Raw genomic sequence first — 12,694 nt, 5'->3', positions numbered from 1 at the left:
CATTAGGGCGTCCTGGGCAGAAGCAACAGCACAACTCCATCTTCTCTCAGCGTCTTCACAACTTTTAGAGAAAATGCAGAACTGCCAAGGAGTCAGAGCTGACCTCATGACATTATGTTCTGATAAAAACGAGGGGGGGCGTGCAGAAAAAGCACCCAAAAAAAAAAGGAAAGAGTGAGAGAGAAAAGCAGAGGCACAGCTGGGAAGTAAAAACTACACAGCGCTGCGAGTTTGATTTAATTTGTGAGGCTTTCCTCAGTGGAAACAGCATCTCATGCGTGGTGGTTTCTGCGAGCGCCGCTGGATTGAATCCATGTGCAAGGCTTCAGAAAGACTCCCAGGGACACATTCACTTTTCTTTTTTTCTTTTTTTTTACAGGATTTAGACAAAGAACGGAAAACGTGACTTTTGCCAGCTATAACAAAGGCGGCTCTGTGAAAGCCGTTAAAAAAAAAGATTTATTGGAAACAGTGCAATTATGCAGCCGTATCCACAGGATGTGCATCACTCTACGCTACTATAGCTCGGCTTTGTTTTAAAGTCACAGATGGAACATTTTAATCTGATCAGACAAAAACTACACAGGTTGGACATATTAGCTCAGTTCTTGGACAATATTTTCAGACTTATCATGTAGTTGTGTAGAATTGCGATATAAGAAGTTGTTCGTATACTATTTAAAGTTCTGCCCAACTGATAAAGTCAATGAAATAAATGTTCATGATACATCAGATATAAATAGCACAGAAAAAGTTTGAAGTGTCACAACAAAAATGTCAAAAAAATAAAAATAAAATTTTTTTTGCTCTTTTTTGGACTTAAATATAATTAAAAGTTGATTATCTTTCATTCTAAGCTGCTTTTAAAACAACATTTTCACTTTTTCTGAACTTTTTTTTGATTGATTAATGTGGCCTAAAACTAATCAATAAAGATATGGATCATAAGTTATATGCATATAGCATAACAGACAAAGAATGCAAAAGTGCATTTTAAGATATGTTATCAATTCAGCTGCCCATTACTCCCGAGCCCTGCCTGGTCTGCCTCTTTTTCACTGTGACCATTTTGTGCAGAGGAGAGAGGTGAAGCAGCCAGTCAGGGGCCATCCTGCAGCCCACACCCCTCTGGATTTTACACCAGGAAACTTGATCCCGGACGCAGCCAGCAGGCAGCGTGGGAGGTGTCTGACTCAAGGTCTTCAATGTTAAAGTTATGAACTATAATAAATTTTACTCCTAATCTTTAAAAAAACACATTAGTTCTTTTAGGATCAAAATAAACTAGACAGTAGACATGCAATTGTTTTTTAAGAAACAATCTTAAAAACGTCTTAAATACTGTGTTTAAGATTGTGTACTTAATCCCAGACACAATGGCCAGTATTCAGCTGTTATCTGATCTACGGCAGCGAGACACACCCTATCCTGCTTCATCCTCTTTGATCCGCTAGATAACCTGAGACTGGCCATAAAGTATTTCTGTGCTGACACCTTTTGGTAAGAAGACAGAACTGTTCCAACAAAAAAGACTTCCTACCTTGGCCGTGTTGAATCAGAGCCTCCATAAAGTCTCTAGAAAAATTCATTTCCATCGTAGCCAAAACAGGTTTCTTGATGATTTTTCTTTCTTACTGTATTATATGAAAAATGCAGCACACACTAGATTTGGAGTCAGCAGGTTACACACTCTGTGTTCTGCTGCAGCTAACCCACTCAAATACAGTATGGTCTTTTTAAATGTTGGAGTTCATGTTCATTGCAGGCTGGGCTAAGTGGAGGTTAGATGAAAGGTGGCAAATGCCACACACTCTGTGTTTTGGACTGCTTTGCTGCTTCGCCCTTTTTTGTGGAGGCACAGACAGGAAAAGCTGAGTGTGGTTTAATGGCACTCACATTTTTCCAGTCTCTGCTGAGTCATATATCAGCCCGACAATGGAAGGTTCTCAGGCAGATGTCATATTAAAAAGGTAGAGCCAGGGAATTCAGCATGTAGATTTGCAGAAGCATTTATCTTTTATAAGTCTTTATGCGCTGTATTAATATCTAGTTTGGGGGCCGTGTGAAATGCAGCATGTTCTGTGAGATGAAGAGAGATGGACACACGAGTGCAAGCAGCTGCAGAACAGCAGATGCCAGAATTAATGAATCAGCCACATCGATGTAGCGCACACAGCAGCACAAATGTTTGCATGAATTTAATACTGAATACTGTGTTTAGACACCTGTAGAAACCCTACAACGCCACAACATGTTTGCCAGAGTTTAAGTTAAAAAAGAAGAAGATTTGACCATATAACACCCACACAGAGGTAACTACAGTATCTGCCTCCTGGTTAGACTTAATTTATCTGAATATTTTAATGTCTGTTGACACGATGCAGACATCTCTCTGGTCTGGAAGCTCAATATCTCTCAGATGTGTCAGTAAACTATGAACCAGCTTCAACAGGCTGACAGGTTCTTCCACCAATACCAGAGAAACCTCTTTGATCTTTAAGGATTCAAAAATACAAAAATAAATAAGTAAAAGAAATTAAAAGATTCTTGTTTGGTTGTGTTTCTCAGTCATGTAGTTGCTGGTCTTAATTATAATTTTAACTGAGTTCTGGTTGTTTTACTTAATTTGTTGGTTTTCTCAAGTTTACTATTTAGTTTATTTTTACATGTTTTTTTAAAAACATTTTTAATTTAATAATTATCTTTTTAAATTTCTATTTCTTTAATGAATTAAAATGATCAACTTTACCACTTTTACCATGTAATTGTTGACTTTTTGTTTGTTTCATCAGTTGTAAAATCTCCTCATTATTTCAGGAGCTCTGTCAGTCTTTCAGTTTAGTTTTGATCTCTCTATTGTTGTGCTGCAGTTTGTACCTGCTGTGCTACATAAATATAACTTTGCTACCTTAGAAATAACAAGACGTTAATTAAATATTCATTGAATTAATGGGTAGTTGATGCTGTTCTCCTTGGGGAACTGAACACACTGTTTTTCGTTTGAGCATAGATCACGACCACTGCAGAACAAAACTGCCTGTTCTGCTGAATATACGACAGTAATAATCTGCTTGACAGATGCAGTTTGAACATGTAGAAGGTTCATATGTTATCTTTGCTTTTTGCTTGTTTTTAACCCTCGAAACATCTCAAAGAAAGAGTTATATGTGCTTCCAGTTAAGAAGACTAGCAGAGCTAAAGCATCACAGGCCACATAAAACGAGGGATCTACAAGGTGTCTCAATAATCAGTGTTGGATAAAAGTCACATTATTTTCTTATTTGTTATAAATTCTTAATGTTTCTACAGTTCAGTTCGTTTTAGTTACTGCGAGTCCCGTAAGCAGATGTGTGACAGTAAACAAAATGAGGACTAATGCATTTTAAAAATATAACCTCACTAACATACAGTATGCAAACATGTGCATGATTCACATTTAGACAAAGCTTGTCTGTGTAAGTAGGCCACTGGTTGGCACAATCTGCATCTGTAAAATGACACCTAATTGACAGTCTGTTGTTATTTAGCTATATGAAAAATGACAGGACCATTATTTGCATCAATAAGAGACGAGATTAAATTATCTCTGCTTCATCCACATAAACAGAGCCAGCAGCCATAGCAACACCAAGATAGCCTTTACTGCAAATGAAAGCGGAAGAAACTGGAGGAGGGGTTAGAAGAAGCTCAAACCTTCAGGGAAGTCAGGCCTGGTCTTCTGAGCATCTTTACCTTTTTCAGGTTCTTCTGTGAGAGTGGTACAGTATACCTGAAGCAGAGGGATCTTCAGAGCTGGGTAAACTGGTGGGACTATAGGGACGGGACGGTCTACTTTAGTGGCTGCAGTGGAGGAGGCTCCAGATTCATCATGAGAAATCATGACTTCTGCAGAAACTATTGTCTCACTGTCTTTTTCATTCTCTGTATCTGTAATGTCAGATTCCATTGTTTTTTCCTCTGGAATATTTTGCCTAGATTTGTAAGTGTCACACTTGGATGTTTCACTTTTATCCGCAGGGCTGTAAACTTCAACCATCCCATGTTTCATCTCCTCAACATCACCTGGCAACTTCTTGTGGTATTCTTCTGTCACAACGTCAGCAGAAGATCCAAACGGAGCTGAGATGCCCACCTCATGGAGAAGGTCTTCATCTTTCTCTTCATCATCAATAAGCTCTTCCATCAAAGGGACAGTCTGAGGGTCTGCTACCATTTGTATACCGCATTCACTCGCAGGTACCTCTTCTTCAAGAACCCCCAAGAACAGATATTTGGTCTCTCTTCTCATCTCATCTAAGATCAGTTCTTTTACAGGTTCCTCAGTTGTAGTCTTCTGCACCTTCATGGTGGCCATAGCAACACGTCCAGACTCCTTATAACCTGTTTGTGGTTCAGCACATGTGTTCTTAAATGATTCCTGCAGGACCTCTGTTACTGGAACACCAGGAACCTTCTGAACTGTCTGGATTTCTTTTGGAAACTTTATCACAACTGAAGGAGAATGAAAACCTTGCTTGGCCTCCTCGACTGAGTAATGACCTCTGGTGGCTTTGTCTTCATGGTGGAGAACAGAAGCATTGAAAGCTTTACTGTGATGTTCCTCTTCTTTGCAGAGGTCTTTGTCCACCTTGAACAAGGTAGTGTTTTGATCTGTAGGCTGACCAATGGACATCTGGTAGGAGCCTCTGAAGGTTTTTGGAAGTCTGTCAGGTTGTTCTTCTTCAACTCTCTTGTGACGGTAAACGTGCCTGTCCGTAACACCCTCTTGGGTTTTTCCTTTGGCCTTCAGTTCTGAAATGGAAGATCTCGGGCCTTTCACGCTTTGAACTCGAGCAGAAAATCCAGGGCGACAAATGCGATGAAGGGTTCTAGGCATGATTTCTGGAGGCAGGTGCAGGTAATCTCGCAGGTACCCGATACCTTCGTTGGTGAGATAATAATAGGCATGTTTCCAGGCAAAAGTCTCCCTGACGTAGCCTTTAGTTTTGAGAGAGCCCACGGCACGGATCACCTTTAGGTTATTCACCCCATTGAGATCAGGATGCATGGACTGTGGCCGCCTGTCCTTCTTAACCACAATGACGCCATCTTTGAAGAGAAGCTCGTAGATTGCTTTCAGATTGGCTAATGGCATTACCATTCCAGCCACCATTATGTCTTCCTTTGTGTTCTTTGAGATCCTCAAAGAATTCCTTCTTCAGATACTATAAGCACTTCAATGCGCAGTATTTGCATGGAGAAACATATCACAAAGAAGACCTGTTAAAAATTCTTAATTCTACATAGATTTGGATTCACTTTCATGAAGCATTTATCTACCCAGTTGTCATCATGAGTCAGCATGGAGAAACAGCGATGCTCAGAACCCCTCCTACCTTCTCAGTCCCCAGTCGAAACAGAAACAGTGTGGATGAGAGGCGAGAGGAAAGAGAGGAGGAGAATCTAAAGGGGTGTGCGCACACAGGATGCAAACAGAAACCAAAAGGATCCAAACAGAGACGAGAAAAGGAGGTTTGGACCTTGTGTGGGTAATGGGCAGTGCCGCTGCTACAAAACCCCTGCTACCTTAGCCAGCTTTCAACACAAAGTGCAAAAACAGTGTGGGTTTTATATATAAAAACAGCAATCAATTAATTCTTTCTTTGCTAAATAATCCATCAAAATCTATGCACAAATCAGACAGTGTATGACAATATATAATCATGAAATAAATATTTAAAATGCAAGATATTATTCATGTCTAGTTACTTAACGTGAACCAGTTTTAGTACTATTAGTTATTTCATATATGAGCTGATGGTGTAGAAAACTGTGCATCACACACAAATTCACCATCACTAGGTTGTCATCTTAATCCTTCCTCACCAGCCTCAGATGAGAACAACAACAAGAGTTTACCAACAGCACTGGAGACAAAAACAATAAAAATAGTTTTTGTAAAGTCACTGCAGGACTTACTGAATGTCTTAATAATGCAGGATTGGAGTAACTGTAATGAGCTAGTAGTATGTTGACTACAGTTCGAACGGAGCCTGGCAATAACTAAGAATTAAAACCAAAAAAGCCAGACATTTCATTCTGCCTTTTAGCATACCTCAAAGTCATTTGGACAAATAACTGCAGAGAAGATTTTCAGTAAAAGGATGGTGATTTAAAATGTGCAGCACTCTAACACAGGCAGCATCAGATATTAGAAGTAATACACCTGAAATAACATCAGGGATACAACAATTATTGGTGATGGGTGGTAATCCAATCATCTGTAAGACCGACACACTGCAGAATAGCACACATACCGTGTTACATGCATGAATGAAATGAGACTTGAACATTCAAACAGATGTGTAGGTAACAGATAACAGCAAAAAACAAGCTGACAGCTAAAACATCTGATATGGGGCAGGGATGACACAACCAACACCTGACAGGCCTGAGGGGATAACAACCATGCATACAATGCTGTGCAAAAAAGGGACAGCTGTGGCGAATCATCGGCATGTGTTTTTAAAGGCAAGAGGTTTTGAAAATGTCACTTTGACGAAATACAAGGTTCCAGAATGAAAGGCTCTCTTTGTATTCTAAACTACTGGATTTGCCCAATATAATATACAGTCATAGTCACTAATTTTTTCCAAAGGTTCTTCAGTGCTATTCAAAGACACCAAACCTAAATGTCAAACATTAAGTACAAACAGTGTATAATCTTTGGTCTCCATGCTTTCCTTTCCTCACTCATAGCCCACATCTCCGGCCAGCCAATTCTGCAAACCTAAATGGAAAAGCCATCAAGTCGTGGATTTCGCCATAAGAAAAGACAATTGTGCCTGTGTTTAGGTCCATGTTACTCAACCTCCTCTGAGACCAAATGAGACAGAACAGCAGTTATAAGAGTCCAGGGTAACAACAGCTGCCAGTGGAGCTAAAAATACAAACAGGAGGTTTGGAAAAAGTCTGCAGGAGATGGTGATTTTCCCTAATTCTTCCTAATTTTCCCTCTTCTCTCTGACAGCTGCAACATTTAACAGTCATTTAATAATAATGAATATAGCAGCACATCTCTGCTGATCACATTAAAATATCTGAACAGAAAACCTATTAGGGTGAAGTGTTGAAATAAATACAGAGGTTCAAGCTTTAATTATTTTTCCAAACAATCAATTTTACAATCTGCTTAATGAAAATCAGCTTTTGCCTGTTTATGTCAAACCCATTTGTCAAGAAACTTGATTGCTCTACTGGGAGCAATGTTTCATAAGACGTCGCTTGGAGTAAGAGCATGCAGGAGAGGGAAGATTACTCCCTCTAGCAGGTCTGGGGCAAACAGTATTAAGCTATTTCAACATTATGCAGTCACATAAACACTGCCACCGATAAATCAGAATTCTGGAGATGGATATAACCCCGCCCTTTTGGGGCATGGCAACAATCAGCGCAAATAACTTTTGCGCCAGATGAGGCTCCACTGCAGATCATACCCGGCAAATGATCTCCTGCCAGTTCCATCGTATTTTGATAGGCTGTCATAGAACTAGAAATGATATACTGAAGCATTAAGTGAAGATGTCTGGAAGAATGAATCACAATCTTTTTGCTAGCACACATAAATTCTTGCTGCATGGCACAGCTGGTAAGAACTCTTCTGGTAAAAGAAAACAGGCCTCTCACAGCGCAAGAATTTAGTGGTCTTGGGATTCATCAAAAAAACTTGAGGACTGTGTTGGTTCACTGGATGCAGAGACTTAATCGCCATGTGTTCTCCATTACCTGTCCGTGGCTCTATATCAAACACACCGGCGGCAACAATAGAGTTTTTGTTTGGTTTTCAAACACGTTATCATAGATGGAGTGAAGTGAAGCTGTCTGCACCTGCGTGACACCTTTAAAAGCTTCAGTTGTAGCCTTTCTTAAATGCAATCTAGAGATTGACGATCTCCAGTCAATCTTATTAAAAAAAGCCTGATGGGAAAAAGAAAAAATATACGCATCCTCAACCTTTGTCTGGATATAAATAATGTAGATGTTTATTGTTGCTCTCTCCAAGTCATGATGAAAGCTCATTGCCATGGTGGCGATGGCCGAGGTCGAGGGAATGAAGACAACTCAAAGTGACACTGGGTGCTTTAAAATAAACCTATTCAACTCTACTGGCAGATAAATGCTCTCCGCATTCCAGTGCGTACTTTATAGCGAGTCGTTTAAGCTGTATGGTTGTCTTCCAAGTCGTTAAATTCAAGTCTGCAATTTGACATTTGGTAATGGAGCAGTGGGAAAATGCTGGGAGGACTATTGCTGAAACAATTCACACACACATGTGTGGTGATAAATTCTGCAACTATTGCACTTAAAACATGTTCCTGACATGGTGTTCAGTTAAGTCCTGAGGACATTCTGCAAACTGAACTGTCTGCAGTGCAATGGAGGCCAAATTCCTCTGGATAATGATATGCATTAAAGGCATCATCCGTCTTATTCTCTGATCCATCTGTGCTTCTGGAGTTAGTACTTACATCTGTCCACCTCATGTAAAACGAATGCAAAAATCTTTTAGTGATTTAAAAGGCACATTTTTTCCCAAGGCAGATGGATACGGTGTCAAAAACGGCCAACTTTTAGCAGAATGGCTCATGGATTTAAAATTTGCTGGAAACTCCATATAATGGAACCTTTATATTAGGGGTGCAACGATACTCGTATCGATATCGAACCGTTCGATACAGTGCTTTCGGTTCGGTACGCATATGTATCGAACGATACAACATTTTTAATTTATTTTATCAACTTTCCTTCTGACGATGCTGTCTGTGTTGAGCGCTCAGTGGATCTGCGCTCGACAGTGCAGCCTAGGCGGCGTAGTCGAACACAGATTCACTGAGCGCAGGGCAAGCTAGCGAGACAGAAGCTAGGCTAGTTGCAACATGGCAAATTGAACCTCCCCCACCCTCATTCAGATCTGGCGTTTGGAACTATTTTGGTTTTCATGTGATGTATGACCCTGAAGGTAAGCGAGTCATGGACAAAAGTAAAACAGTATGTTGGATGTGCCAGCAATGCTCAATTGGTGGGAACTAGTGTGTTAGCGCAGTTAGCTCGTTAATGTGTTGACGTCTTCCAGCCCCACTCATGAGGTGATCCGCGGTAGCTCGTTAATGGAGATTTGCCGTGTTGTGACGTTAATGTCATTTCAGATTAACGCTGACAGCACTAGTGGGAACACAACCAATATGACTGCACATTTACTCGGACATCATCCTAGTGCAAAGACAAGTGGAAGCAGACAAAAACAAGCAGGCATGCTACAAACGTTACCCGAGTCATTTAGACAGCCGTTAGCACATGATTCTCCTTATGGGGACCTGATATGTTTAATATGCTGCTGAGAATATAGCCCAGAAGAAGCGTATAGTATAGCTTTTATTTTGGAAAGAGACATTTCTCCATAATAAACTCTCTTTTCCAAAGATGAGTGATTCCTCAATCAGATACAGGGCTCGCAAAATCGCTAGCCCGACGTCCTGGGGCTTTTTTCCAGTCGGGCTACCAAAATCTATCTCTGCCCTGCCCGTCGGCCTATCGTAGGAAGGAAAAATATATGTCAATGCTTTTGCATTCTTTCGGAAATGTATCTGGGTAATTATGTCATTGGCATCGGCCACTGTCAATATGTGACATACTGAAATCGCGTTTGAATTTGCGCTTGTTTTTTGCTTTCACTTTGCAATCGCGTGAACTGTGTATAGAGAGCGACAGTACTGATTGGTGAGTGATGATAATTTGCGCACCAATTCCTCTGACATCGTCTTATCAATCGTTAGCTTACTATGCAAACATGACAAGTGAAATCTCCTGCAGCTTAAACATGTGAGAGGTTGATCGCGCAGAGAATCGCTGAGCGTTATGTTAGTGCGTGTGTAAAAGCAGCAGGATATATATTTTAGTTCTGCTGAGCCAAATAAGACAGGTCAGGGTGAAGAAGTGACAGCCAAAGAAAAGCTTACCACAAAACGGAAACGTTATGACAAATCAGACTATAAGGCAAAAAGAAAGAGCAGCTTTATGGTTTCATGGACAAAAGAATTTTTGTGGCTGCAATATGACGAGCTAAATAACCAGGGCTGCACATAAGTGGTCCGCAGGTGCGCATTCGCTGTCAAAATAAAAACCCGCACAAGATAAGAAGTTGCAACGCGTGTTTGCGTACTTAAGATTTTCTGGAGGAGGACAGACAGAGCTCTTAAAGATGTCGAAGAAGCTCCTTTAAGCAATTACTGTGATGTTCCTCCACCTCCAAAGAAATGTCAGAAGGAGTCCGAACCACAAAAGAAGCGCGTATTCTCGGAAAAGTGGTTGCAGGAGGTGAGCTGGCTTCAAACAAATGATGAACGCACAGAGATGTGGTGCAGAATGTGCCGTGAAAATTTAATAAATGACAAATTAATAAAAAGGCATGAACATTTTTTTTGTATCGAAAAAATATCGAACCGTGACACCAAAGTATCGAACCGAACCGAACCGTGAATTTTGTGTATCGTTGCACCCCTACTTTATATGGACATCTCTACCCTTACACATCAGCCCACTCACAAATATGAGTGAAAAACAGAGAACACACACAAGAAAGTAAGTGTACCTAAAATTAAACTAAACAGAGTGATAAGATAAGCATCGCCAACAAAGCTTGTAGCAGTTTTATACTAATTTTAGAGATGGAATCTCTACAATGCATAAGTTTAGTTTAGTATGGTTTAGTTTAAATGTATTTGAAAAAGGAAACTTAAATCTCATCAGAAAAAGTTTAATTGCACCCGATTAAACTGCAAATGTTAAAATATTATACAAATACAAATCCAGTTGGCTATTTAATATATTGCTTTTTGATTATGTATTTAATTAAAACATCCCATAGAAACCCAAAATACAGCTAGAGGTTTTTTGGGAACTGATGGATGGTTAATGTTGACAAATCTGATTTTAACATCATGGAAGTATTTGCTTGTTACCTGGATAGCGTCATTAAAAAATGCACATAGGAGAAAGCAGAATTTCTCATAAGCATTTTTATCAGTGCTCAACAAGGAGTTAATTAATTTCATATGGTTCCATGTCTCTGCTGCAGTAACAAGTCCCTGTTAAGCTGAATAAACACTGTGTGATTTAGGCCTGTCCCAGAAGAAAAACAACCAAAGTGAAAGAATTAAGCTATAAATGGAGGAGAAAGGAGAAAGAGAGAGCTGCTGGTGGCAGCAGGAGTTTGTTTGTATGAAGTGTCTTTATACTGTTATCATGACAGCACCAAGAAGGATGTAGCCTGTAAACAAACAGCAGAGGAAACGCAGCCTTGTGTCACAGCCTGTGAGTCATTGCACCATCTAAATATACTGAACTTGTCCCGTGTTTATTAGATACGTGTATTAGATACATGTTGCAGAGCGTGGGTTTGAAATAAATTTAGACATGATCGGGCTGTTGCTCACCACTGTCCACTTTTCTGTTCTCTTAGCTAATAAAAGGCCTAAAATGCCCCCTAAAAGAGAGAAAGCTACTTTTTCACAGCTTAAATGTGTATGACTACTTGATTTACGCCTACCTGGGACTGACACTAATTATATATCTCTGTATATGAGCAGACAGCTAAGTTGAGGGCAGCCAACAAGGCTATTCAAGCTTTCCTGACTTCACACCTTGATAATGTCAAACTGTCCTTGAGTGAGATGCTGCAGCATCCTGTTCTACTGCAGAAGAGGGACAAACAAGAGGAAGATTGCTGACACTCAAACAGGTCTGCAGGCTGATGAGTGCTATCAGGGTATTTCAAGCATTTAATGGTTACTGGAAACTACTGACTGTGCAGAGCTGTGCAGACTTGTGACATGTTAGCTTTACTTGGCAAGGCCTTTTTTTTTCCTGAGCTATTTTTGATGGCTGTAGCTTTATGTTTCTCATGTTTGATCAGTAGCATCTAATTATCTAATCTGAACACACTTTATGTGACCAAAGCCTGAGAGCAGAACATTATTGTGTTGTTGCTGGTGTTTGTTTTAGCAAAAAACTTGTCAGTGCTGATAGTAGCATGCTTTATCCTACCATGCACAGGTAAATGTGGACAAATATGTATTTAAGACAAGAAATGGTTACATAAACTATGTGAGTTTTAGAAAAATGTAGCAACTATTCAAATATTTGAAAAGCATATTTATCACTGATTAACACAAAATGGATAACTGCATCAATGCATTTGTTTTCATTTGGCTTTAAAGGATCACAATGTCAAGCCGAACTTATTAGACTACAGGTTTTTGTTGGTAAAAACAAAAAAACACTATAAATACTGTTCACAGCATAAAAGCAAACCAGTCTGAGGCAACACAGGAATAAATGAAGCAGCTCAGTGCAAAGGTGGTTTGAAAAATCCTAAACCTAAAATGGATGACTTGGAAAGTAAAAAATGGATGAACGCCAGACTTTGCCAAATCAGATAGGAGCATCATATGATTAAGAGGAACCACAGCGTAGCAACGGAAATGTGAAAGTGTGTGTGTGTGTGAGTGACCACTGCAATGAGTCATCAAAACCCATGGCAGGGCGTGGCTGGCCAGGAATGCCTGCAGCCACAGTAACATGACGCACCAAAGAAATATGAGTACATAGAGTACAAGGCCAGAACAGTGGTCAGAGGCAATAGCATCGCTACTGGCAA

General features: G+C 40.0%; 1 protein-coding gene across 8 annotated transcripts in view; it reads right to left on the bottom strand.

Annotated features, from left to right (window-relative positions):
* The window catches only part of pleca (plectin a), a 110,019-nt gene that overhangs the window by 51,103 nt on the left and 46,222 nt on the right, over positions 1-12,694 (bottom strand). For 2 of the 8 annotated variants that reach the window (XM_085149434.1, XM_085149435.1), the window contains exon 1: positions 3,694-5,684. The exons of 4 other annotated variants lie outside the window; for them this stretch is intronic. In XM_085149434.1, coding sequence (XP_085005560.1) covers positions 3,694-5,152 — 1,459 coding nt within the window. In that variant the 5' untranslated portion in view covers positions 5,153-5,684. Of the gene's footprint in view, positions 738-3,693; positions 5,686-12,694 lie in introns of those variants that run through there. 2 more of the 8 variants (XM_085149432.1, XM_085149448.1) reach the window with 2 other exon arrangements.

This window comes from Neolamprologus multifasciatus, chromosome 22 (genome assembly GCF_963576455.1).
Source record: "Neolamprologus multifasciatus chromosome 22, fNeoMul1.2, whole genome shotgun sequence".
Classification (NCBI taxonomy): Eukaryota; Metazoa; Chordata; class Actinopteri; order Cichliformes; family Cichlidae; genus Neolamprologus; species Neolamprologus multifasciatus.
The sequence above is the reverse complement of the archived record's forward strand: the minus strand, read 5'-3'. Positions and strand labels throughout refer to the sequence as shown.